A 26,020-nucleotide genomic window follows, 5' to 3' on the forward strand; every position below is an offset into this window, starting at 1 on the left:
GAAGTTGAGAAACTCTTTGGTGAAGTTGGCCTTTATTGTTCCCTTTTAAATTTGCATAAATTTGGTTGGTTTTGGTCGAAAAAATGAAGTTGAATTACTTTGGAATTGTTATCTCGAACTTCATGCCAAAGACGGCCAAAGTACGAGTTGCAAAGGAAAAGTTCCACCCAGTCATCAAGAAATATGTAACAAAATACCAAAATTACATGGTACAGGACGATCGTGGATGTGGAGTTGGTGATGCTGTAGTTATTCAGCCATGCAGACCGCGTTCTGCGACAAAGAGATTCGAAATTATAAAGGTTCTACAAGAAGCGAACCGCGCGTCTCCCAATGCCTTTGCTGCATCTAAGGAGACGCCAGCTGATTCGAAATCATAAACTAGCAGCTGTATTGAATAATTAATAAAGATCCGAAACCCCAAAACGTCCTATGTCAATCGTTATGCCTTTTGAAGAAGCATGAGAAAAAGGGTCTGTACCCTTTAACTGAGAAGTGCGCCATTACATGCTTCTATCATGCAGAATATTGATTCATTTTGTTTGTAGAAAACATCCCTATAGTTTGTTTCCACTTGGCTATTTCATCGGAGGTTTTCTCTTTTTTTTTTTACACGACGATCGGCACTTTCTATCTCTTCTACTCTTTGCATATTTAGGATAATTACGAATTATTTTTATTTTCGTACTCTGGCATTAAGATTTGACTTGTCTAATGAAAGTATGATAATAATTTACTAAGGTACTTTATTAAAAGATCCAAAATCTCTAAGCAAACAAATCTACTAGAGGATGATGATGAATTCAAGATGAAACTCTGCAAACTGAAAAAGCTAAAGAATATTTGTTCAAATGAAAAAAAAAAAGAATATATATTTATGATGAAACTCAAACAATTCATTCAGCCAAAATAAAAGGGACCAAAAATTATTTTAAAGAGATTCAAGGGGTTCATTGCTCTTCATTTAATTACTAAGATTTTTTAAACCCATTTCAACTGCGGCAGAACCCCAGTCATCACCATGGTTATGACCACCATTAAGTCCGGCACGGTAAAGGGCTTGCTCTTCATTCAAAACAGTCAAAAGTCCCAAAATAACAGGAACATTCGAGTCGAGACCAATTCGCATGAGTCCGTGGACGACGGCCTCCGAAATGTATTCAAAATGCATCGTAGAACCCTTGATCAAAACGCCAATACCGATGACAGCATCGTAACTGTTGCTTGCCATGAATGAGCGGATTCCAACGGGCAATTCCCAACTTCCGGGAACACTTCTGACATCGATATTTTCGGCTTTCACTCCATGATGATGGATCATTTTATTCACGGCACCCTTTACCAAAGGCTCGATAGCTTGCAAGTTCCAGCGAGCATGAACAATGAGAATTCGAAGATCGGGTCCCTAATATATTAGCAAACGTTGTTTCATGAAAACTACTTTAAAAAGGATCATTGTATGTTTCAAAATGTTCGCTAAAGGTCTTTATGCAACCGGTCATGGATCAAACGTAAAGGAACTGGCTTTTCGTTGCTATCCATTTTCAATATCAAAAGTAAGAAAACTATTTTAATAGTTATCTACAAGACCTTTCAAGTTTCATGAAGAGAACTTGATAACGTATGCATTGAGAAACACTAGTTACTTACTTGAAGATCAGATGGATTGGGTCCTTTAATTCCTTCAAACATTTTTTAGACTGGAAAAAAAATAAGTAATGAAATCTCGTTTGAACAATGAGAAACTGATGGCAGTTGAACTTTCCAATAATGCTGAAAGGTAAAAGTTGATGATTTGTACTAAAGGCTACGGTAGTCTCTATGACAGGATGATTTAATATCCGTAAAGCGAGATATTTGGATGGTAAGGCGGAAAGAAAGTAGAAGAAGAAAAGAAAAAAGAAAAGAAAAAATTTAATTCAAAATGGAAATGAAAATGATGATTTATATTAGAGAGCGTTAACCTACAAAAGGATTAGTCATCACTGTGATTTTACAAGATTCTTTTCTACAGGTAGAAAGTTAATGAACATAATGAGAGTCAGAGAAATAACAATAAAAATAAAGATCCTATACTAAGCATAACTAAGCATATCATAAATAGTAAAGCGTAATACAAAAGCGTTGATCACATAGTGTTATAAGAAAAAACCACAAACATATTGAACGGCATGGTATCTTTAAACGTAGAAATTGACTCGTTTACGACTTTTTTTAAAAAAAAAAAATAAAGAACAAGAGAAAGACATTGAAAACTGTGTCAGCGATTTCATAATTCCCGTTCAAACTTCCATAGAAACAAGGCGATGGAATTGACGAAGAATATCAGTCACTCTTGAGTCTGTAACGATATTCATAAGAATACCTGGTCATAAAAGGTTTGCAAAGAATGAAGGCATATGTTGTTGTTGCCTTTTACAAAGAAGAAAGTGTTTGCCCCTAAAAACAAATAAAATAAGAATAAAATAATATAAAAAACCTTCCATCCCTTTGAATCCCTAAATCATCAATGGTACAGACACGACAATTAAACGATTCCACGACGATCTAACCAGCGAGCCCAGACTAAAGAATACAGGTTAGTAAAAGTTCAGCTTGTTGACAGACATCAAAGAAAAGTCTTTAGCGGTAGCTGTTACTAGGGAACAAGACCTCTCTGCGCATGAGAGATAGAAATCAAAGTCGACATACCATGAAAAGCGAATTTTCTTCCTAAAAACTTGCCAGCAATGGGAAATATTACTAGACATAACAATTGTTCCAATTGCTCGATGGATTCTTTTAAATCATCATCCAATTCACTAGAATAATAGTCATCATCAGCATCGACTTCTGATGCCGCAGGAGAATGCAAGTGAAGCAAATCGGCCATCCTAGTCAGTCAAACAATAGAAGGTTGATTTTTGAATCAACCAAGCATAAAATTGAAAAATAATGAAATGAGAAATACTCTTCTTGTTTCTATACAGTTAGGAAGTGAGCACTTACAAATAGCAAATCCTAAACTGACGAAGTGAGTAGTTTAAAAGCGAACACTAGGTCAACAGAGCAATGCGCAACACAGTAGATCAACGTTTTGTCATCGGACTGTAAAGAAAAAAAAAATTAAAATTAAAATTAAAAGTATAGTATTTAATGTATCTATAAATCTAATATATTATGAAGGATTTGTATCCATACGCAAAAGTATCGTTCTTGAAATGAGATACAAGCTTCAAGATGCATTTTTATTGTCAAATAACCCTTCAAGTTTCATAAGCCATGTGTTGTTCTTTTTTTTTAAAAATTAGCAAATGCTATTTTTGTTGAGCAGGTAGATGCTCAACGTAAACGGTTTCTGTTTCTATTTCTGTTTATATGTCCATAGCCGTATACGATGAATGGATCTTTGTTTTATCTTTATTTTTATCGTTTTTGATCACTAAGTTTTCTTTTTCGAGTGTAGAAATGTTTCGTTGTCTTTCTATGGCCTAGTAAAATCAACACTCTTTTACGTCTAGTGAAAGCAACCAAAAGGTGATTTCTTTTTTCATTCTATTTTCACGTATTCAGCATTTATTGTAGTCAACGTGTTCAAAAACGGTTAATTATTCTCGATTTTCACTTTATTTTTGGAATCTTGAAACTTGAGGATTGGATTGACTTTTATTGAATTCTCAACATCGCGCGACGTGATCCTTTACGCGCGAGTTTGAAAGGAAACTTTTGCACCCTCTTTAAATTGGAAAAAATAAGCAAAAACAAATATACAATATATGTTTCGGAATGCTGGTTCTAAATGCTTGTAGAAGATGAAGGTATAAACAAGCATTGTACTACTTTGACGAGATGGAATCCTATGTTTATCAACGATGTCTACTCTATCGTCTTTAATGGTTCTACAACACGTATGTTTGCTTTCACATCTTTGAATGGATAAATGTTTTGCTAACCGTTGCTAGAAAACATAGGTTTCTGGTTCGGATCTCCCGTTTGCTGGGTACAAATTGTAGGATATGTGGTTTCGTTAGATGTCTATGAAGATAGATGTATATGTGTAGGTAGGTTACAAACATTTGTATATTCAGGTCGTCATATCCTTTGTTGACCAAGTCATCAATTTGTCAAATTTCTGATGGAAAATGTAACTCTCTAGACTCCTCTACTAACACTTGTTCCTAGTGGATGATTGTACCGGTCAAAGTTTGCGTACCGTTTTCTCAATGCAGGAAAAACCTTCCTTGGCACAGAAGGCAAGCACATTGAATCCTGGAAATATTGTCCGCGTTGGTGGGAAAATCCAACGGTCCCACTCTGTTCATTTGGTAGCTTACAAGTTGGAGTTGCTTGAAGATCCCAATGCTGAATGGAAGGAATGGCTTCAAAGAATCCATTATAGGCAGAATTTACAGAAGATGCAATTCAATCTTAAACAAAAAAACAATAACTTTGGTTTTCCTTGCAAATCGATCGATTCCAGCAAGCACGCCAAGATTCTCCTTTATCATCTGCGGCGATTAAGTAAAGCCAATCCAGAGGCAGGCTTTACTATTGAAGAAGTACTTGGATTTCTAAGAATACATCACTTGGAACTTCCTTCCATACCTATAATAAACGTGGAAAGTCAAAGGGTGGATATGTTAGATGGCATGGATGAGGAAGCTATACGACTTTCACTCTTATCTCTTGTGCAATATGGAAGAGTGGTCTACAAAAAATCACGCGAAGTCTATCGTTTAGTTCTTAGTAAAGATGTGATCAAATTCGTGATGCCCATGATGTCCACTGGCCGTGTTGAGGCCCAAAGTGTATTGGAATTGCTTCGTCAAGGAGATGCCAAGTTTCAAACAGTCCCCATCTACGCCGTTGCCAAGTATATTCGAAAGTTTCTTCGGTCCGCTAGGTGCAAATGGGACGAGAAGGAAAAGTATGTCTGGGAACTTCAAACCCGTAGCTGTGCAATCCCTACCAAGTTAATTTAGTATACATGTCCTGGAAAAATCTAATTTCCAAACAATAAATCGGGAAAACGTAACTCACATTACTATAACCTCTTCATCTTATTAGTGGCCTCAACTTCAGCATTATCTTTTAGAAGTAATTTAAAAGATTTTGTTCCATTGTTCAAGATATATATATACAAAACATTTACTTTAACTAGTTTATGAAGAGTCTTAATCTTACGTCGCAACCTTGACGATTGCTATATATATCTTTTATTTTCCTTCTAACCAAGCCAGTTACGCGTGGCGCAATGGTAGCGCACCTCATTCCTACTCGGTTTAGAAGCTGATCAGGAATCTGAACAATGAGGAGGCTGCGGGTTCGAGTCCCGTCGTGTAAGTTCAGTTTTTTATTTTATTTTTTTTCAGAATCATAATTTATACTTTATTTTACAACGTTACATAACTAAAAAATATTTATCGCACTTGATTTCTTTAAAACACTATTATTTCATTATTAACATTAGTCAAAAACACTGTCTCAAACGCGCATGAACCTTTTAGTAAAGCTATCTACTAAACTTCTATTCCTATATTAACCATATTAATTAATTGCTTTGAATTAATTCCGTAAACAGTTTCTGAACCTGTCGCAGATATTGTAGTCTACGTTCTCCAGATTTTATTACCGGCACTGTGTCTCTTCAACAAAATCAGTTTGAGACGGCTGAAGAAATCGCTCGGCTATAAAACTCATACAAAGTTGCATCTTCAATGTCTTGTTCTTCTCTTCGTCCATAAACTGAAGGTCGTCAATCTCCATTAGTCCATCTTTCATCGTCTCTTCTTCCTTATGTGATCCTTCTTTGCTTGAAGAATGTTCCTTTTGCTGTAGGAAAAGATTAGAGTCATCATAATCATCATCAAATGGTTCATAAAATAAGTCTTCGAGTTTCATTATTCTTTCATCTCCTTCATCTTCGTCTTCCTCGTCGTCTGAAGTATCGCTATCCGAGTAGAAGGGTCGAATGTTTTCGCCGCCATTGGGAAATGTAATTGCTTTTTTGATGTTATTTACTGCACTTGCATCAGGTTCTTGTGCGTTTCGATTCCGCTCTTCCAGCTTCAGTTCGCTTAGGGTGCTATCTTCTTCTTCTAGTACTGTATTATCCAGTCCCCAATTTTCTCTCATATGCTCCAGGCATTCAAAAATCAACCTATTCGTAGTAGAAAACATGTCTTTGCCATCACCCTTTTCTTCTTGGTAATCGATACTATACTTCGGCTCTGGTGACAAAATGTCTCTTTCTTTGTACTTTCTTTTGTTTCCTCTTTTCCTTTCTTCTTTTTCTTCGTAAATTGGTATTATTGGCAAGAAACATGGATCATCCTCCCATCTGATGTCTTCTCCATAAATATTGTTTTCTTCGGTTTGTTCCAAGATGGAATCTTTTTTTAATGCATCACTGTCTATTTTTTGTTCATAAGTTGGAAGGATCGGGAATAAGTTTTCTAAATCAACTTCTTGTGCATCATGAGTTTTGAAATTGCCATAGTCTCCCTCTAGTTCATTTTTAATGTTATTGGAGTATTCCTTAATGTTAATGTTAATGTTGTTTTCAAAGCTAGTAGTTTCAGTTGAGACAAGGTTTGTATCTTCCGTTGAATCCTCAGTTACTGGCAAGAGATTTCTCTTCAAGTTTTCGGACAATTTTTCTGAGTTTATTTCTTGAATTATCTCTTCAAGGATGACATCTCCGTTCTTCTCATCATTGTTAATTTCTGTTTCATCACTCCATTCTAGTATCATTTTTGGTTCATCTTCAAAAATCGACTTCCAATAATCCGTATCTGCATAAGTATCATTTGGGTCATTTTCATCACACGCTTGTTCAATGGATTCTTTCTGAGCAATTCTGAGTTCGCCTGTTGACGTTTCGTATTCGAGAAGTCCCGGAAAAAAATCCGTTTTGATTCCGCTAAGACAGTACAACTTGAAGATCTGATTGCAGCGAAATAGCTGAGTATTTGTACTGAATGCATCATGGAAATATTCACCTACAATTTGTTGAACTTTGGTACTCTTTCCATTCACGTTAAAGGATATTTTTTCACCGTCTGCTTCGATGTATTGATCATTAAAGATTGGAGTCAAATGCTCGAGTTCTCCGAAATGCCAAATTAACTGCACTTTTCCGTCAAGACAATAAATATAGCCAGTAACTGAGGGAAAATTCTGAAAACAACTTTCGTAGTCATAGGAGTTTAGATTATACACTGAGCTTTTCTTTGATAGTGACCAAGCTTGAAGCGTTTTTTGATAGTCCAAGACCCAAGAGGCATAAATAATAAACTTTTGAAGAGCAAGAACAGTTGTGTTTACCGAGAAGCTAACAACTTTGTATAGTACTTTGAATGGGAAAAGAACAGAGATTATTATTGTTTCCAAAAAGATAGCCAGAGTCAGGTATGTAAGGGTCTTTACTGTAGAAAAGCTTTTGGCAATCCATAAAAAAGCGTGTTGAGAAAAGTTAATAACACTTTCAAGGTTCTGAAAGAAGCAAAGGACGGCTAAGATACAAGATGAAATGGTTATTGGTTTCAAAAAGATCTTGCCTATATCAAGATAAAATCGAATTAGTGGAAAATTGATGTAAATCATCTTGGTTTCCTTGTAAGATTGAATAGGGGGGATAATGTCATGAATAACCCATATATATATATTTTTTTTTCTCTTCAAAAAAAAATAAACAAACATCGAAATAAGCTTCGTGAAAACAAGTGTCAACTAAACAATTTGGATATCTGTGTGGTATATAGTAAACAAACAAATAAACAAACCAAAAATAAATTTCAAATAACAACACATAGATTGTAAGATAGTAGTGAGAAATTATTAGTTAAATGAAAACCATGGACATAAGGTATGAAAGCTTCAAGGATTAAAGGTACTTGATGTTTCATCCTTGGCACCATGAAGAGTAGTAGCAAAGGGGTTTAAGATTAATAACTATAATAGCTCAAATTCATTTGCGGTAGGAAAATTATCGAATGAGTTTCATAAGTTAATATGACCAATTTTTTCCGGTAATCATTTCATAGGCGTCCATATACTTTTTACCAGTGGATTGAATAATATGCTCAGGAAGTAACACTCCAGGCTTACCATTTAACTTATTGGAGGTAAGCCAATTGCGTAAAAACTGCTTATCGAAGCTGTCTGGAGATGCTCCGACTTTGTAGTCAGCAGCGAGCCAAAATCGAGAAGAATCGGGAGTTAACACCTCATCCACAAGAACAATTTTATTAGTAAGTTCATCAACGCCAAATTCGAATTTAGTATCGGCAATGATAATACCCTTTTGTAATGCATAGTCTCTGGCAACTTTATAAAGATCAACAGCGGTTTGAGCAACTTGTTTAGCCAGGTCCTCACCAATAATGCTACTCATTCTATCAGGATGAATGTTCTCATCGTGTCCCTCGGCAGCTTTCGTACTTGGGGTGAAAAGAGGTTCAGGAAAAGCCTCGCCTTCTTGCATATTAGCAGGGACTTGGATTCCGTGAACGGTACCATGGGTTTGATATTCCTTCCATGCACTTCCGGTTAGGTAGCCACGAACGATTGCTTCAATAGGAAGGATTTTAAACTTTTTAACAAGCATGCAACGATCCTTTAATTCTGGATGCTGTTGAATGACTTGTGGCATTTCGTTCCATTTGGATGTAACTATATGAGTTTGGACTTTTTCTTTTAAAAGAGAAAACCAAAACTCTGAAATTTTTGTAAGAATTTTACCCTTGTTTGGTATTCCGTTTTCCATAATCACATCGTATGCACTGATTCGGTCGGTCGCAACAAAGAGCAGACAAGAAGGAAACTCTTCACACTCATAAAGATCTCTTACTTTTCCCGAAGCTACCTTTCTGAAGGGTGCAGGCAAAGATGTCTGTGAAACGGTCATGTTTGTGACTAGTAAATGATTGACTTATCTTTCGTTGAAGTGTAGCAAATGAAGCAAAAATATTTGCTTACGAAATAATTAAAAGGTGAATAACTTTAAGGTCAAAAAGGTATAACCAAAGAATTGAAATTCCCTCTCTGCATATAAAAGTTCAAAAAGATTGAGTGCAAAAGATGGAGATTGATGAACAAGATATAAGATATTGAAACGTTAAGGACAATTAACGCCGACGAGTACGTCTATGTTATTCTTTTGGTATAGAAGAAATACATCAACTATAGCAAAACTTTTACGTTGTTGTTTTTTAAGTAAATAAATACTGAAGGCATTAACCTGTGGATATATCCCTTCGAGTAGTTTCGGTTCCTTTCAAAGAGAGGAATAGCGTAAGGAGGACTTTTTCCATTCCATTGCAAAGAATTTTTGTTACATAAAATTGAAATGTCGTGTGGCATTCTTCATAGGGCCGCCAAGATTTGAAGAACTAAAGATGTTTAGCCAGGACATGTGAGATCGCTAATCCTTCTTTTAAAGAATGAAGGATTTAAGAGGAGGCATTGACGATTAAAAAAAAAATAAATAAAAAGGATTTAACATTAAGAAACACTTCTGTAAATAGGAATTGTGAAAATAAAATTATCGCTCCAGGTAGCATATCATTTTGAAGAAGACGATATAGGTATCAGTAACCTTGATTTAATAATATAAAGTTATAAGGCTTCCTGGGTATATAATTTTAAAGGGTACATGGTGAACATTGTTACTTGTTCGTACATAAACAAACAATGGTATAATAAAAAAAAAGTAGAAAAAGAGCAAAAACATCACTGACAATTATAAAAATTAAAAACAATTTAAAAAATATATATATATATATGCTATTTCTTTCTCGCTGAACGATACCGATAGGAAGCTTGCTTAGTGTATGAGAGTATTTATGATTACAAATACGTTTGTTGTAACAGTTTGCTCTTTTGCAAGTGTAAGCAATTTTTCTTCTTCAATTCTGCTCACCCATTTTTAGATTCAAAAAAAGAAGGAGACTTTTATTCCTCTTTCGGATATACCTACAACAACTTTTCAAGTAATTCAGGAATAATTAGTGCTACAATATAGCTTACGGTTTCTTTTTCATGCCTTCTTCTCTTTGATATTATAAAATTAGTATCGATTACGATAGTCCAAATGGCAATTGTAACGATTCAGGGTCTTAGAGTAAACTATTGAAATGAAGATGTCCTTCCACATTTTCTAATTTTTTTTTGTACTGAAACATGAATTGCATTTAGAAAAGAATAATCATCTATTATTTACGACTGCTGCTAGAGACATATATATATTTTTTTTGTTTACCACGGGACTACCCTGTTCTACGGTATTAGGGTAGTAAACAACAGACATTGCAAACTGAGCGTTGGTATAACAAGGGTTAATGAAACGAAAGCAGGAAGTACAGGAAGGATTTACTTTCGTCCGAAAAGGAAAAGAAACTAATGAGGTGAAACATGCGAGGTCCGACACTTCCCAGAGGGAAGAATCACCGACTTCCGAAAAAATGATTCCATTGCCTGTATCAGATACCCCAATAATTAAGAAAAATCAAAAGCTGAGAAAATCCAAGGGAAGAAGAAGCAGCCTTGGCCAACGAGGCAAGCGTGCTAGTAGTATAGGAACAGGGTTTGAAGCTCTTCCTCATGCGGACGTTCCTACTGATGAATATTATCGACATATTTCAAAAGATTTGTCAGAACCTCTTCGAATGAAACAACTACTCCTCTGGGCTTCATACAAGCATTTAAATCAACAGCGGGAGAAGTACAAGGAAACCAAAGAATCTAGTGAGGCCGCAATCGCAAGGTCTATAGTTCAAGAAGTCCTTAATGAATTATTGTCCAACCAGTTCTCCATTAGTTGGTACCAAAGACCTCCGAACGAAATTATCCCAAATAAGCCTCATCCACAAAATTTAAAAAATATACAGCTTTTGGACGAGTTGACGGCTCAACTAGCTAAGCTACAAGATGAAGAAGCCACTTGGAGAGCTGTCGCTGCTGGTACAGTAGAAAATGAAAAATCACTTCACTCTTGTCGACGTTTGTCCGACCAAATTCATTCAGCTACTGATTCAACTAGTCATGAACCGGAAACATCCAATGGGACAAAAGAATATCAAAGTTCTATTAAAGATATAAGAAAGAACATTACTCCTTTAGTTGAGTCTCTATCTCAGCATATACACGCTATTCACTCTTTAACTCGCATCGGCCCAAGTGTTCGATCGGCATTCGGCGAACGAGCCGCTCAAAGTTATCTTCTTCACAAACAAAAATTTTGCAAGACAAATAACCATTCAGATACGATGAATCTTTTAAGGATATTATCGAAAAGTGCCTACCAAAGTCAACGTAATAACGAACCATAAACTTCTTATGCCCATACATTATATTCAAACTTCTACTTTCTATTTTTTGGTTCCATAACGTTTACCATGAGATCAATCAACTAATAACTATTTATGAATCTTTCTATAGAACAATCTAATGTCCAACTTGGCCGACATCTTATATAGATGCCTTCTACTTAATGTATTCTTTCTATTTCAGTTAATATTCTTTCGGGTGACTATATTATTGTATTTATTTGCTTAAAGGGTTATATTCAGCATATTTGCTTGGCTTACTGACGCAAAATAAAGAACATTGAAGAACTAATGAAAAAACCAGTAAATAATATCATTAACTTTTAAATATTTAAAAAAAATGAAGGAGATGAATCAACTTCCTGTCTAAAATGCTCACAAAATTTCCATTCCCAACTATTGTGACAAACCCGAAAAAATATTTCACAAAACTATCAAATTTAAAACATCAATCCGATAAACCGTGTATTTTCATTATATAAATTAAAATAGTGATAAAATACACGGACAGCAGAGAAGTAAGTAAACAATGACATGTTCATAATTAGCAAAGAGAAGAAGACTTTCAGATATTAAAAAAATAAACATTAATGAAAATCCCTGCATATATACATATATGTATATAAATTTTTTCCTGTCTAAAAGAACGGAATTGGCGATGCCTGTTGCGGCGCCCATGTAGTAACAATTACACAGATGAAACGAGAAGGAAACAAATTACGCAATGGCAGCTTTTGATTTTGAACGGATTTGAGCACCATAAAAGTAGAAAATGAAGGGTATAGGAATCGCAGCGACGGCAACCATACCCAGGAGAAAGAAAGCCCATTGTCGGGTCATACCGTTCATCATGTAGTCAATAAATAGAGGAAAGGCAGCACCACCACCGGAACGTACCATTGTCTTGGCAGCTAGAGCAGATGCGCAAAAATTTTGGTAAACATCGATTAGATAGTTATTGGCACTGAAATAAAACAAGACCATACCATAACCGAATGGAACACCACTGAAGGCAGGACCGATCCAAATCAATCTGGGGAAACTTGTCCATCCGAAAATCAGTAAACCAGTAGGAATGAAAGGAGCAGCAATCATCATACCGATTAAACGCCATTCAGGGATTGATTTACCACCATTTGCATCCATACGATTCATGTATTGTCTTTCTAAAAAGGGAGTAGTAGCTAAAGCGAAGGCGACACCGACCAAAACGGGGATAAACATGAGACCAGTAATACCTTCGTTGTAACCCTTTCCTTTCACGAATACGTTGGGATAAGCAAAGAAGTAACCATAAAGCAAAGCATAAATGAGAGCGATATAACAGGAAATACTCAGTAAAATGGGTTCAGTCATCAGTAAAGTGATAGGACGGAGTAAATTAACTTGAACAATTTCCTTTAGAGATAACATTTGTTTTTCCTGAGCAGTGAAAACCTGTCGACCGGTTTCTTTTCGAATTTTTTGAGCACGCCAACGTAAAAGGACGGGGGCATAGGTTTCGGGAATAGGAAGCATTGTGATGTACATGACAAACATATAAATCATATTGACCCAAAAGATCCAACGAAAATCGTCGGTACCTACACCAACCCAACCGCCGACCAAAGGACCGATGGTGGGACCAGCATAAGGGCCAGCAGCAAAGAAGGCGATGGCAAGACCACGTTGACGGGTTTCCCAAATATCAGACAAAACACCACCGGCAAGAGTAAGAGGGGAGCATCCAAAACAACCGGCAAAGAAACGGCAGATTAAAAGACAAGCGATATTATTAGCCAAAGCACAAGGGATCTGAAGAATGATGTATATGGCTAGAGTGACGAGGTAAACAATACGACGGCCATACATTTCACTGAGAGGACTGATGATTAAAGGACCAACACCGAAACCAACAACCATGAGTGAACAAGAAAGATTAGCAACTTCAGGACCGACGTTTAAATCACGACTGACGTGTTCCAAATCGCCAGCAATAACGGAAGAGCCAAAAGCACTGCAAATGACAAGTAAGGAATTAATAGCAGTGATATACCATCTCCAAGTCTTGGACCAATTGTGAGGGTTACCAGGATCATTCATTTCCCAAGTGACAAGTTCTTCACCTTCCTTGTTGATGGTGGGATCGCGGTAAAGACCGCCCTCAGTTTCCAAATTGTATTCTGCGACATCAGGAAGACCACGGGTGGTTGTGAAGGGGTAGTTAAGATCGACACCGTTGGGAAAAAGAGTTTCGGATTGACGAGAGGTAGTACGATTTAAAGGGTTTCCGTAGATATCCAACATACGGGACTGGGTCAGCTGAATGGGGTTTTCAGCTGCCTCAGCCTCAAGCGCATCTAAATCCACTGCATTTGAACCATTGGTAGTTCGAGGTTCTAGGGACATTGCAAAGAAAGGAGCAGTTGATCGAAACCAGAACGGAAGTTATACTTATAGAGAAAAAAACGAAAAATAAAAGTAGAATGAATAATCACAAGACTAGAGGAGAAGAAAATGAAAACGAAAACGAAGAAAATAATGAAAAAGAGTGGAATCAAAAGAAAAAAAATAAAGACTATGAAATCGAAAAGGGGGAAGATTAATAAATGTGTCTCTTTTTTTTTCTCCTATGTTATATTTCCCTTGTAGTGTTTATCAAAGCACACAAAGGTCTTCAAGTAGATGATGATGAGAGTTTCTTGAATGCAGACGAAAGCGATTACACAAGAGAAAATGCTATAAAAATCATTCAAGATCAAAAAGATTTCCACTTTCTTTTGTTTTTTTTTTTATTTGAATTTTCCTCCTAAAATCCAAACGAAGAAAATCCGCAGTCTTGAGTATTTGTAAAGATAGTATAACCAAAGTTATAGACCCTGTATAGACAAATACACTTTGAGAATACCCAAAACGGTTCCCGAGGTATGTATATAAATATTAATATAAATATAAATGTACGTTCCAACAAAAGAACAGTAGCAGTACAGTCGTACAAGATGCGCATATGTATAGTATATATATACATATTTATGTACCCGTCCACACGTCATTCTAGTTGAATACCCAAAACCGAAGCGAAAATAAATTTGCCGAATGTCGTTTCATTTACCCAAGTTCGGCATTCCTTATGGAGGGAATTTAAAGAGAATTAGCGCGCACCAACAAACGATTCTCAATGCACATAACCGAACCAACACTGGCTGCGCAGGTACCAAGGTAAACAAAAGAATACCGGAGAGAAGAAGCAACATCGGAGACAAGGTACGGTAAATAGACGGAGGGAAATGGAGAGAGGAAGAGAGAAAGAGGTGGAGAGATGGAAATGTTTAGAAACGAGGTAAATCTTTGATTCGGAAGGATAAAACGTGAGGGAAAAGGATTGAACGACTTTAAAACGAGTTTTCCAACTTGAAAACCAAATTCCCATTTCCGAATCGTTCGTTCTAGTGTTTTAAATTCATTCTTTCTTTTATAGAGAAGCTGTTTTCTCATAAAACATAAACATTAAACCAAGAAACGAAACAAAAACATGGAAAACTGGTTTTTGTTTATTTATTTCTAGAGGAATGCCAATCTCCCGTTTTCATCGGCATCTGGGATCGGCATTTAGAACATTACCGATGCTCGGGAGAGAACGGGATCGATGGATAATGGGAATGGGGCTCGGTTGGAAAGAAGCAAAAATAAAATAAAGTTGCCGAATAGGGGAAAGCAAAAAAAGAAGCGAATGGAACAGAAACGCACAGCAAAAAGAAAGAAGGCGATTAGAAACTAAAGAGATGTATATATATATATATATATATATATACACACATACAGACATATATGTGTATATATATAAAACATATGTGTTTGTATATGTAGGAAAAAGAAAAAGACATAAAAACAAACTCAACCGCAAAGGAATTCAAGAAAACGGTGTATAGAGGATTGTTTGACATGGAATTCCTCAATGGATGTCTCTGCCGAGTTTTTCTTTTTCTTTTTTCTTTCTCTTCTTAAAATATAAGAAAAAAAATGTCGCTCTCTTTGATTAGCTATAATCGATGAGTGAATCTCATTGGGAAAAGAGAAAAACACATTGGTTTGATGTTTGTTGTATGCGGAATCTTTTTTCCTCACGAAAAAGCAGCAGTCAAACAAGTCAGTCTTTAAATTGAATATGGACAGGACAAGATAAATGTTGAAACATGGGGATTGAGACATGAAATGAATATTGGACATTGCCCTTACTATTTCCTTCGTCGAAATTTTCTCTACTCCATAGAAACGATCCTTTTTTTTCTCTTCCTATCGAATACTACATACCACTACATACCCATATACTTACCTGTTCTACTCTTGTTTATTTTAGCTAGCTGTGTTGTGTGAGTACACATGCTTTTGTTGTCCTTCATGCATTAAGAAACTACCTTGGACCTCGAAAATCAGTCTATTACGTTGCATTGCGTACTACATCACACCACGGTTCTCTGCAGAGATCTACGCTATTTTTTATGTAAGGATGGGGATTCAAGAAAATTCGCATTTTCTTTTCCTTTTCCATTCTCCTCCCTAGCGTGGATCGATTTGGTAGTACAGTGTGGTACACTGCATCATCGTAATCAAACCAGAGCCATCCCCCTCCTTTACGTTCTTTAATTTTCTCCGCTACGCTCCGTTCACAGCCTAGCTGCAGCCTCTTCCATCCGCAAACTTCGACAAATTTCTTCTTTGAAAATTTCTACGTTCCATTTGAGATAGCTTGGCATTTGCTAAGCTTGTTTCAACTCCATAATTATTCCTTGTGGATTTATTCACCTCATTCCTGAGTCTTTTATCCGATATCCGTTTGGTTCGTATTCCCTGGTCTTGTAAAGCAATTTTACTGCCTCCTTTTACTCTTCCTAGTTTTTCGTTTCGTTTTTATTTTATCCAAAAAAGTTTATAGCAATTTTTTTGTGGGATCTTTGGTCATCGTTTTCTCACTACTCTTTCCTCCCAATAGTAGTAGTGTTTGGCTGATATCTTGAGTTTTTTCAATTTTGCTTCTTCTTAGGCTACTTCTTCTTAGTCTGCCCCATATAGAACCTTTTGAAAAAAAGGTGTTTTGGCGCCGAAGATTCTTTGGACGTTAAAAGTGAGAAATTGCTTTTCTTAGCGTTTAGTTTACCGTTTCCTAGTTTTGGTCGTGTCCCCCATCCGGCCTATTCTTTCACCCTATTTCTTTTACTGGTGTGCATGTAAAAATAGTACTCCTACAAAACGGTGTTCGTTGAGTCTTTGATACGCTTGGTTTCTTTATCCCTTGATTTCATTGTCTCTTCGCTTCTTCTTTCCCTCTATAGTTCCTTCCGAGGTGTTACGGCATCTGTGAGTGAATAGATTGACTTCTTTTCTCTCTCAATCTTAATTTTTTTCTATTTCTGTTTATATCCTTATTTTTGGTCGATCGTTTACTATATTTAACTTTTTTTCAAGTTTCGTTTTTCTTAATTTATTCTTCTTATGTCGTCGCCTCCGGAAAATACTTTACCGCGTGCATTGCAACAGTTATCCATATCTTCGGATCCTGCTGTTTCTTCTGCATCCCACCCTACGCCAATTCTCGACGATTCCACTACAAATTCGAATCTTCAATCGCTTTCTCCCTCTTCTTCTTTGTCGCAGCCCTCTAATTCCAGTTCCCACGACTCTGACAGCGTTCCTTCATCCCTGTCGTCGAATTCCGTCGATGACAACAACGCACACAATGTCCAAAATTCAGAGCGTGGTTTTCTTTCTCGGTCTTCTTCTTCTTCTTCCTCAGGTAAATCCTCTGATCAACTAAAATCCCGTCCTGTTCCTCCCGTACGATTAGGACGTCGCTCTTCTAGTAAAAATCGGTCTTCTCTTGCTATTAACTGTAATCAACCAATCGATAACTCTGGTAGCACTCTTTCTTCTCCTTCTCCCGTCGGTTCGCCCCCCAATTCTTCTATGCAGTATCCCGGCGGTTTGTCGTCTGATATCCAACAGAAAGTGAAAGCCTTCCACGCCTCTCGTTCTAGATCTTACCCAGATAGTGCCAATAAAGCAACAGGTGCTCCTGCTTCTCCAATAAACGGTGGCAGATCTAGTATTTCTATCCCTTGCGCTCCTGTTCCTCCCAAAGTCCCCGTTCCCGGGGCAAAAGGCCCAGTTGGTTCTGATTCAACCTTAGCACGTTCACTTGCCGCAGCAAGAACTCCAGCTCGTTCCGCAACATTACCCAAACAAAACAAAATGCGTCGCGCTCCTCCTGGAAAACTTGACCTTTCGAACAATACTACCGCTCCTTCATCTACCGGTGATGATTCAAACTCAAAAGGCAGTATGGCTTCAAGGCGCGGTCTAAAAATACCTCCAAGCCTCCGACAATTCGCGTCTGAAACGCCGTTTTCTACGTTTTCTGACATTTTGGATGCTAAATCTGGAAGTCTTAACTTTAAAAACAAAGCCATCCTCAATGCTGACGGTGTCAACTTCTCTTCGGGTTCTTCTTTTCGGATTAATATGTCTGAAATCATAAAGCTTGCCGAGTTAGGCAAGGGTAATTATGGTGTTGTGTATAAAGCTTTGCACCGCCCGAGTGGTGTTACAATGGCCGTAAAAGAAATCCGTCTTTCTTTAGAGGAAGCCACTTTTAACCAAATTATCATGGAGCTTGACATTCTACATAAAGCCACTAGCCCTTATATAGTTGACTTTTACGGCGCCTTTTTTGTTGAAGGTTCGGTTTTCATTTGCATGGAGTACATGGACGTTGGTAGCATGGATAAGTTATATATAGGTGGCATTACAGATGAAGGTGTTTTATCACGAATTGCGTACGCTGTACTGCAAGGTCTAAAAACACTAAAAGAAGAACACAACATTATTCATCGTGATGTTAAGCCCACCAATGTACTTGTCAACTCTTCTGGACAAATAAAATTATGTGATTTTGGAGTTAGTGGAAACTTGGTTGCTTCCATTTCAAAAACGAACATTGGTTGTCAATCCTACATGGCTCCCGAAAGGATCCGTGTAGGTGGTGGCGGTAACGGTGTATTAAGTTATACTGTGCAAGCTGATATTTGGTCTTTGGGTTTAACCATACTAGAAATGGCAATTGGTTGCTACCCTTATCCTCCTGATTCTTATACATCCATTTTTGCTCAGCTTTCTGCAATTTGTGATGGGGAACCCCCGAAAATGCCAAGCTGTTTTTCACCTGAAGCTCATGATTTCGTTAATAGATGTCTTCGAAAAAATCCTTCATTGCGTCCTGGCTACCAAGAGTTGAGTAGTCATCCTTGGATTCTTAAGTATCAGAACACGGAAGTGGATATGCGAGCCTGGGCTCAAGCCAATCTAGAAAGTCAGGCTGCAGGGAATACCGAGAGGTAATTTAACTTGTTGACCTTAATATTTTGTGAAACAGTGCGGAAATTCGAAGAACCTTGAGAAAGTGTAATTCCTTTTTTTTTATGCGCCTTAAGTTGCTGAACATAATCATAAGGATATAATCAGTTATTGAGTAAAGTCATCGAAAGATGACTGACTTATCGGTAATAATTTTTCGTCTTTCTATGTGAAGTGCCATCACAGCACTGTGTTCAGTTTTATCAAAAATAGAGTAGATGTGAGTTGCATTTGCGGCTCAACGGTGAAAACCATCCGAAAAGTGCAATGAATTAATTGAGTACCTTAAGGTATGGATTTGTCAGTTGATAGTAGGTATTGTTATTACATCAAGACATATGAGTATTGACATCGATTAATTATAAAAGGTAGTTGAAACTATTTGTTCGATCATTTAAATTTAATTTTGCAGTGCTAGTCATAGAACATATGCATTAACTCATTTCTATTTGGTTTTAAAGGAAGGAGTAACGTAAAACCATGGATAAACATCCATGGCGACTGTTAAGTAGTCAATATAACATGGTACTATTTCTCCATAGAATACATCTTCTTAGCTTCTTCTAATGTGGTATCCCAGGTGTTTTGGGCAATACGATCTTTGGCCATCAATTTGGACATCTCAACAATTAGTCCCAAAAAGTTGTGACGGCGCAGTTGGTTTTCACGTTTCCATTTTGCGCGCTTGTCATTTTCAGCAGCTATATAAAATACCTTCTCTTCTTCGCTTAAATTTGAATTATTAGAAATAGTAAGACGCTTATCCTTAGAAATGGCCATTAAATTAAACCGGATTTCACTAGGGTCGTACTTACCAATTCTTGATTGAATGGTAGTAACAGCACGCTTAGAAAATTCTTCTTTTGTGCAACTGCCATGATTAATGGGTGCAGGTTGTAGTCCATCTAATTCATAAAATGTATTGTTAATGTTGGTATATGCAATAAAGTGATAGACATCGTCGTCTTCAGTCGCAACCTTCGTTTCGTCGCTCACAAAAGGGTCTGAGCGAGCAAAAGAATTATGGGCACAGCGGATATCGTCAGAATTGCCCAATGCTTCTCCTTTTAGATCTGGAGGTAACAGTTTAGTGAATTCCCGGAATTCATTTAATTTAGGTCCCAGATTAATCTCCTCACTGTGATTAAGTAAAACCGATAAAAGAGCCTGGGTAGCGCAGGCGTTATTTATGACTTGTTGTCCAAAGAAGATACGATCGATGGATTCATAGTCAAGTTCACCGTCTGGTTTTCCATCAGGTTTTTTCCATTTGAACAAAAAAATAATTCCATATATATCTCTACTCAAAACGATAATTAGTAAGTTAATTGAAACAAAGTCAACTGACGCGCTGTACATACGAAATGTTGCGCAAGGTTTCTTCATCCAACGTATACAGTTCTTCGACTTCAACGCCTGAGACTCCAAGGTTTTCGATCAAATCAGTAAAAACTCCAGCATCTGACTCTATAGTTGTCCAGCTCATTTCGAATAAGTTGAAGGTTTATATTAAAGAACGAGAAGATGTTTCACTTAAGAATATTCGCCCAGTTCAGCACATCAATGAACACCAACTTACATTTCGTAATTATTATTTAATGAATTTATTTCAGTCTCCGTAAAGGAGAATTTAGTAACATCGTTAATAAATAACACTCAACACGGGAGAGCAAAATACAATGAAAATAATACAGAAAAAACCAGGTAGAATCTTTAAAAAAGGTAATCATTCATTAAGGATACTTTTATACAGATGAGCAAGCCAAAAATCCTTTTCATTCAAATGTTCTTTAAATGGGAATTACGTTGTAGTTTCTTGTACAGACATTAAAACAGGATTTACATGGTCTGATATCTCCTTGCAATAGCTCTATATTACGCATCAAGTCTTATAATTGACTTGCAACTGCTAAGGAAATCAACAGAGAGATTGTTGTAAATAGGAGTCTATTCGTTCACCTTTTGTTCGAGATCCAAGTGAAATAGATTGTTAACTGTATCATGAAAAGATTAAATAAAAAGTAGAAATATAGTCGGATGCACTCAAGTAATTACACATTTTCCAAAGGCTTTTTGAGATTAAAAAAATCCGCAATGAAGCTCAATTCTGTGAACTGTTTTAAGCAGTTTACAAGAGGTAAGATGCATAAAAATAAGTAAAAAAAGTCATTGTAAATGAGGTAACAATAAAAAAAAAATACCATTTACCTATCTTCGGCCCATTCGTTTTCTTTACGGATTTGTTCCTCTTCTTCGGGAGTAAAGTCATTGGGAATATTGAAGGTTTTACGAATGTCTTCAGGGCTTTTTCCACGAATCATGTTTGCTACTGTTTTACAACCAGTATCAAGCAATGGCTTTATATCAAGATAATTGCTGGCCAAAATGATTTCAAAAAGCATTTCCTGGTCAACTGACATGAACTTCTTGTCCCATTCGTCGATATCGGTTGACTTTTTAAGTCGAATATCACTTTCTTCGTCTGTATTGGAGTACAAGTCATTCTTATGATGTTCACACCATTCTAACACTTTTCTTAATACGTTGGAAGAAACGTTTGGCAAAGGAATTGGTACGTTCAATTCACCAACATCTAAACGAAACGGGTCAATACAAGCAATCCTTTTTTACGAATCACATACCTTCCAGCATATTGTTGATCAACATGCTTTTTTCAGCAACAGGTCGATCTAATCCTCTTGTTAGCAACGTGATCCTTCTTGATTTTCGACTTTACTGAACCTACCAACAGTAAATTCTTCATTGTCAGATGAAATAAGTTTGATTTTTGACATTGTTTTTTCTTGGGAGTAGTAACTAGAAGAAATTCTAATTTCATTTAACCTTTCTTCTGCGAACTTACTTCCACGGTATTCCACCTTCTACTTCAGTAACCACCTTTCATGCTATTTTAAATATCCATATATGAAATTACGATGTTTTGCGCATTCAAATATTAATAAATAAACAAGCAACACTGTAGTACGCGAAAGGAAATAATTATTCCCTATTTCATCTGTAAGATTTTGTTTTTCGTCTTGATTGTGATTTGTGACAAGCTGGTACTTTTGTAGCAGTTTGACATTTACGCTTAATTCGCATACCTTCCGTACTTACGCACTTTTGCTTCTCTTAGAGGTTATAACTTATTAAGTACTGTCGGTGTCATGGAGAAATCATTGAAATCGTAAGAAGTACTTGCAAAATACAATTTAAAGTCGAGCATATCCACGAGAGACTTTGTTTGACGAATTTATAAGCCAGTTCATAAATTGTAAAGTTTTCATTTTCAACAGATACCAGTGGAGTTGTTTAAGATGTTGGTACAATTATTTGAATTTACTCCTCTCTCTTTTATAGACGACGTGATCAATATTACCAACCAGCTTTTATACAAAACTGTCAATGGTGTTGATCGAGCATTTTCGTCTTTGTCGAGTACAAAAAAGTCTCCACAGGAAATAGAAGAAGGACTACACAAATTTGAAATTTTATTTGAGAGTGTTGTTGATCGATACTATGATCGCTTTGAAATCTATGTGTTGAGAAATATCTTTCATTATCCTCCAGAACTCAAGGGTTACCTTCGTTTAGAAGGCCAAACAGCAGATTACACAGTAACTTTGGAAAAAGATGCTTCCCTTGATCAAGAAATAGAAGATGCTGCACATATACTCACTGAGAAACTCAAAACTCGTCACTCTTTAAGGATGCAGTTACGAAAGAGTGAGGAACGGCGGCAACAATTAAAAAAGCAATTAGAGACTATTTCTTTACTTTCCAACATCCCAAAACAGCAACGAATTACTTTACCAGAAACAACAGACTTTTTGTTGGATCAATTGGTTGGCCTCCAGACTTCCCTTCATTCCGTTACACAGGCATCACCTATTTTACCTTCACGCGATGTAGACGAAAGAGTAATGTATCTCGAAAAGCGCTACGAAATACTGGCTGGTCCGATTGAGCAACATCGGGATTTTTGGTCACATCAATTGATCAAATTAGAATCCATCGCAAATACACAAGACGTTTCAGACATGAGTAAACTTCTATCCTCATCTGATGATTCAAACAGTACTTAGATCGTTCAATATATGTAATTTGGATAATACTATAACATACGGCAAGACATGGAAAGTGTTTAATAAATATTCTAAAGAAAGGAAAACAATAGTATCCGACTTAAAAAAGGAAGACATCAAATAATAGCTCATTATCACACATGAATGTTCATCTACACAAACCAGAAGACCATCTTTACTCAGAAGAATCAACACCGAATCGTTGAAACAATTCTACACTTGTACACTTTTCTTGTTCAGCAACTTTCCCAATCATTCCAAGAGCTACATCTCGGATTTCGTTGTAGGTGTGTAGCAAGTCAATATGCCTTTGAACTGTGTACTTTGCGTTTGGATTCCTAGAACAGTTAGAAATACATATAAATAAAAGAAAAAACAAATAAAATTCGCGTCTATCCTTCCACATGAATTTGCACAAACGCGTTCCATGCATATGGATGTGCTCGACTAAGCCATACTTCAGTTTTGACATTGCCTCTTGTAATTGCTTTTCCAATTGCTGCTTTTGTTGTTCTAACAATTGGACGCGAGCTTCCAGTTGAGGCTACAAGAGGTTAATATCTGATTAACATGGATGCTACTCAAAGAACACATCAATAATACCTTCTCCATTCGATTTAAGCAGAGTTTTCTAAGAGAAATGATGAATAAATAATGAGTTTAAAATAGTTTTCAGCGATAACTATAGAAAAAGGTTGTTATTGCTTTTACAAATGTTATACGCGCGCATCAAGCTGTAATTTAGGGACCTTCACCATTGACTCAGTTCAGTTTTGCAATATCTACTGTGATGCTCTTAAATTATCTTACACATAAAATAGCGTATTATTAAATTTAATAACGTACTCATTAAAGATCGTTATATTCACAGGCAATACGAAAGAAGGTTTATTTGCCAATAGCCATGACCTGAACGATCTGCCTTGTAATACTTGGTGAAACAAACAATTCCCCGTCGTATCATTCTGTAACAGAAGAACGCTTGAATTCGTGCGTATTACGATCTCAATCGGAAGCGTTTGTCGAAATAGCAGAGAATCAATTACTAGAATCTTGTAATTTAGGAAAGGAAACTACCGGTTTATTAAAACTTAATTAAAGAAGAATCATGTTTGCTTTAAAAAACCTGCGATTATCATTCCCAAGGAGCTCATTTCAAGCAGTTAAATTTGGTCCAAGACTTTCGCGACGTAATGCGTTTCCTCTTGCCTTTCAAATGCCCTCATCCAGAAGTATATGGATAAGGTCGGAGGAGACACCAAACGAAAACGCTATTAAGTTTTTGCCTGGACTTGATATACTTCCACCTACTATCGGTACTCTGGAGTATATGAGAACTCAAGAATATAACAACTCTCCCCTCGCTGAAAAGCTCTTCGAGATTCCTGGCGTCAAAAGCATATTTTTTGGTAGAGATTTCATTACAGTTTCCAAAGATGAATCTCAATCTTGGACCCAATTAAAGCCAGAAGTTTTTAGCACCATAATGGAACACTTAAGTAACGGAGAGTCCGTTCTGGCTGGTGACCCACTGAATGGTCCTAGTGATACCCAAATTTTGGAGTCGGATTCTCAAACCGTTGCTATGATCAAAGAACTTCTTGAAACTAGTATTCGTCCATCTATTCAAGAAGACGGTGGGGATGTCGAATTTCGAGGGTTTGATGAGGAGACAGGCATGGTTTCGTTAAAATTGCGTGGCGCTTGTCGTTCTTGTTCTTCATCAGCAGTGACTTTAAAGAGTGGCATTCAACAAATGTTGAATCACTATATCCCCGAAGTGCGAGAGGTTAATCAGGTCCTGGATCCCGAAGAAGAAGTCGCGATATCAGAATTTGAAAAGTTTGAAAAACGAATTCATCAAAACGAACAGAAAGAGGACAAGTAAAAGAAAAATATGCTGTGAGTATGCCCTTCAACGGTTTTGGAAATGATATAACAAAGCAAAAAACATTGTAATAGATTATGACTAATGAATAAACTTCTACATTTTGTTGTATGTACATTTCGAGACTGAAACACATAGTTGAACCAGACAAAACTTGAGGAATAACAACACACCCATACAATTTGATTCGTAAAATACAAAAATACATTTTTCAAGGAAGAAACAAACATCACTATCCACGTCATTTACAAACTCATACGGGTCTTGGCGCGCATACTGCCGGCCTTTGAAGAGTCTTCGTGAGCACTATATTCTATAGTTTCTTTCTCAGAAACGCCTAAAATCTCCTTAAAACGAAGACTAGATATATGTTAGAGCAACTTATCAAGAACGATCAGTCTTCCAAGTAAAGCATACCCAATTTTTTCCAAAACTTCTCTGTCATTACAATTACGCGTCCACACAGCAATTCTGTAAAATCCCCTTCTCATGTTACAAACAACACCTGTGACTTCTTTACCGGTAGGGTCTAAGGTTTCACCTAGAGCTGCAAGGACCTATGCGATTATGTTAGTCCACTAATCACAGAAAACAATATTCCGTAGTAGCACGTAACGACCAACTTACCATATATAACCAAAGCTCATCCAAGTTTGATCCTTTATGCTTGCTTTGAAAAGCCCATTTTCCTCCATTCATATTGTTGGGATCTTCCCATTCTGGACGTATGCCTTTGAGAAAGAACGAATAGTCTGATTTAGCAGGAAGCATGGATGCTTTCGCAATCGTTTTGAATATACCCCAAAATTCTTCTACAGTTTTAAATGATATAATCTCTTTTAATAAATCTCCCCATTCCAAACCTTGCGTAGGAGGCTTCAAAAACCATAGAGTCCATTCATGCTGAAAAGGATGCGTTTGTGTAAAAGCTGTTTCGGCGTTCACAAATTGTAGTCCTTCCAATAATCGAGTAGGTCTCCCTTCTCTTTCAGTTTTCACTTTTGGAGTATCAGACACATCCAATGAAGCAAACTTTTGGTTCATCGCTGCAATATCATTATGTCCTTCTCCAGAACTCGTCATATCCTATATAGAAAGTAGAAGAATCTAGTAATGGTATTACTGATTATTTTTTTATTGTACAAATTCGTGAAAAGGAATGTGTAACTTATTGTTGTGGTGATGCCAGTCAGAGCGATAACTTTTCCACCATATGGCTATTATAGTAATCATAAAGAAATACAATATTACAGTAGTAAACAAATTCTTTTGTTGACCACTTTATTTAAACCTTTTAATTTTATTCTGCTTTCTTTCTTTTATTTTTTATTATTTGTTTTTTTTTTATTTTTTTG

General features: G+C 36.6%; 16 protein-coding genes and 1 non-coding gene across 17 annotated transcripts; 7 read left to right on the forward strand and 10 right to left on the reverse strand.

Annotated features, from left to right (window-relative positions):
- The first annotated feature begins 35 nt into the window (after positions 1–35).
- Positions 36–792, forward strand: SOCG_03452 (ribosomal protein subunit S17). Its single transcript, XM_013161940.1, has one exon. The coding sequence runs from the start codon at positions 84–86 to the stop codon at positions 378–380; it is 297 nt and encodes a 98-aa protein (XP_013017394.1). The 5' UTR covers positions 36–83; the 3' UTR covers positions 381–792.
- Positions 790–1,911, reverse strand: SOCG_03453 (6,7-dimethyl-8-ribityllumazine synthase). Its single transcript, XM_013161941.1, has 2 exons — positions 1,651–1,911; positions 790–1,405 (listed from the first exon to the last, which is right to left on the reverse strand). Exons 1-2 carry the CDS (start codon positions 1,690–1,692, stop codon positions 965–967), a joined length of 483 nt encoding a protein of 160 aa, XP_013017395.1. The 5' UTR covers positions 1,693–1,911; the 3' UTR covers positions 790–964.
- On the reverse strand, positions 1,845–3,119 carry SOCG_03454 (uncharacterized protein). The gene is made up of 2 exons (XM_013161942.1): positions 2,692–3,119; positions 1,845–2,565 (listed from the first exon to the last, which is right to left on the reverse strand). Exons 1-2 carry the CDS (start codon positions 2,870–2,872, stop codon positions 2,528–2,530), a joined length of 219 nt encoding a protein of 72 aa, XP_013017396.1. The 5' UTR covers positions 2,873–3,119; the 3' UTR covers positions 1,845–2,527.
- Positions 3,063–5,061, forward strand: SOCG_03455 (telomere cap complex subunit Stn1). Its single transcript, XM_013161943.1, has 3 exons — positions 3,063–3,887; positions 3,942–4,040; positions 4,162–5,061. The coding sequence occupies exons 1-3, from the start codon at positions 3,779–3,781 to the stop codon at positions 4,959–4,961; spliced, it is 1,008 nt and encodes a 335-aa protein (XP_013017397.1). The 5' UTR covers positions 3,063–3,778; the 3' UTR covers positions 4,962–5,061.
- A 158-nt stretch (positions 5,062–5,219) lies between these two features.
- On the forward strand, positions 5,220–5,323 carry SOCG_16168. The gene has a single exon. It is a non-coding gene; the product is annotated as a tRNA-Arg (tRNA).
- Positions 5,324–5,607: 284 nt separating this feature from the next.
- SOCG_03456 (uncharacterized protein) lies at positions 5,608–7,584 on the reverse strand (the record flags this gene model as incomplete). Its single annotated transcript, XM_013161944.1, has 1 exon — positions 5,608–7,584. The coding sequence occupies one exon, from the start codon at positions 7,582–7,584 to the stop codon at positions 5,608–5,610; it is 1,977 nt and encodes a 658-aa protein (XP_013017398.1).
- A 403-nt stretch (positions 7,585–7,987) lies between these two features.
- On the reverse strand, positions 7,988–8,887 carry SOCG_03457 (phosphoribosylamidoimidazolesuccinocarboxamide synthase; the record flags this gene model as incomplete). Its single annotated transcript, XM_013161945.1, has 1 exon — positions 7,988–8,887. One exon carries the CDS (start codon positions 8,885–8,887, stop codon positions 7,988–7,990), a length of 900 nt encoding a protein of 299 aa, XP_013017399.1.
- A 1,401-nt stretch (positions 8,888–10,288) lies between these two features.
- Positions 10,289–11,610, forward strand: SOCG_03458 (kinetochore protein Mis13). Its single transcript, XM_013161946.1, has one exon. It carries the CDS (start codon positions 10,320–10,322, stop codon positions 11,307–11,309), a length of 990 nt encoding a protein of 329 aa, XP_013017400.1. The 5' UTR covers positions 10,289–10,319; the 3' UTR covers positions 11,310–11,610.
- On the reverse strand, positions 11,502–14,306 carry SOCG_03459 (spermine family transporter). Its single transcript, XM_013161947.1, has one exon. The coding sequence runs from the start codon at positions 13,692–13,694 to the stop codon at positions 12,024–12,026; it is 1,671 nt and encodes a 556-aa protein (XP_013017401.1). The 5' UTR covers positions 13,695–14,306; the 3' UTR covers positions 11,502–12,023.
- SOCG_05147 (uncharacterized protein) lies at positions 14,243–15,664 on the reverse strand. Its single transcript, XM_013162397.1, has one exon. It carries the CDS (start codon positions 14,778–14,780, stop codon positions 14,427–14,429), a length of 354 nt encoding a protein of 117 aa, XP_013017851.1. The 5' UTR covers positions 14,781–15,664; the 3' UTR covers positions 14,243–14,426.
- SOCG_03460 (STE/STE7 protein kinase Wis1) lies at positions 14,658–19,134 on the forward strand. Its single transcript, XM_013161948.1, has one exon. The coding sequence runs from the start codon at positions 16,776–16,778 to the stop codon at positions 18,675–18,677; it is 1,902 nt and encodes a 633-aa protein (XP_013017402.1). The 5' UTR covers positions 14,658–16,775; the 3' UTR covers positions 18,678–19,134.
- On the reverse strand, positions 19,045–20,328 carry SOCG_03461 (ubiquitin carboxy terminal hydrolase Uch2). The gene is made up of 2 exons (XM_013161949.1): positions 20,054–20,328; positions 19,045–19,992 (listed from the first exon to the last, which is right to left on the reverse strand). Exons 1-2 carry the CDS (start codon positions 20,176–20,178, stop codon positions 19,221–19,223), a joined length of 897 nt encoding a protein of 298 aa, XP_013017403.1. The 5' UTR covers positions 20,179–20,328; the 3' UTR covers positions 19,045–19,220.
- Positions 20,329–20,431: 103 nt separating this feature from the next.
- On the reverse strand, positions 20,432–21,546 carry SOCG_03462 (SCF ubiquitin ligase complex subunit Skp1). The gene is made up of 3 exons (XM_013161950.1): positions 21,439–21,546; positions 21,335–21,382; positions 20,432–21,285 (listed from the first exon to the last, which is right to left on the reverse strand). The coding sequence occupies exons 1-3, from the start codon at positions 21,485–21,487 to the stop codon at positions 20,897–20,899; spliced, it is 486 nt and encodes a 161-aa protein (XP_013017404.1). The 5' UTR covers positions 21,488–21,546; the 3' UTR covers positions 20,432–20,896.
- A 104-nt stretch (positions 21,547–21,650) lies between these two features.
- SOCG_03463 (kinetochore protein Mis12) lies at positions 21,651–23,119 on the forward strand. The gene has a single exon (XM_013161951.1). The coding sequence runs from the start codon at positions 22,010–22,012 to the stop codon at positions 22,775–22,777; it is 768 nt and encodes a 255-aa protein (XP_013017405.1). The 5' UTR covers positions 21,651–22,009; the 3' UTR covers positions 22,778–23,119.
- On the reverse strand, positions 22,159–23,571 carry SOCG_03464 (Swi5 protein). The gene is made up of 3 exons (XM_013161952.1): positions 23,381–23,571; positions 23,236–23,321; positions 22,159–23,115 (listed from the first exon to the last, which is right to left on the reverse strand). The coding sequence occupies exons 1-3, from the start codon at positions 23,387–23,389 to the stop codon at positions 22,953–22,955; spliced, it is 258 nt and encodes an 85-aa protein (XP_013017406.1). The 5' UTR covers positions 23,390–23,571; the 3' UTR covers positions 22,159–22,952.
- Positions 23,572–23,578: 7 nt separating this feature from the next.
- Positions 23,579–25,908, reverse strand: SOCG_03466 (translation initiation factor eIF4E 4F complex subunit). The gene is made up of 3 exons (XM_013161954.1): positions 25,293–25,908; positions 25,083–25,222; positions 23,579–25,025 (listed from the first exon to the last, which is right to left on the reverse strand). The coding sequence occupies exons 1-3, from the start codon at positions 25,746–25,748 to the stop codon at positions 24,911–24,913; spliced, it is 711 nt and encodes a 236-aa protein (XP_013017408.1). The 5' UTR covers positions 25,749–25,908; the 3' UTR covers positions 23,579–24,910.
- On the forward strand, positions 23,636–24,870 carry SOCG_03465 (NifU-like protein). Its single transcript, XM_013161953.1, has one exon. The coding sequence runs from the start codon at positions 23,886–23,888 to the stop codon at positions 24,663–24,665; it is 780 nt and encodes a 259-aa protein (XP_013017407.1). The 5' UTR covers positions 23,636–23,885; the 3' UTR covers positions 24,666–24,870.
- Positions 25,909–26,020: the final 112 nt, after the last annotated feature.

The sequence above is a fragment of the Schizosaccharomyces octosporus genome, assembly GCF_000150505.1.
Source record: "Schizosaccharomyces octosporus yFS286 unplaced genomic scaffold supercont6.1, whole genome shotgun sequence".
In the NCBI taxonomy this organism is placed as follows: Eukaryota; Fungi; Ascomycota; class Schizosaccharomycetes; order Schizosaccharomycetales; family Schizosaccharomycetaceae; genus Schizosaccharomyces; species Schizosaccharomyces octosporus.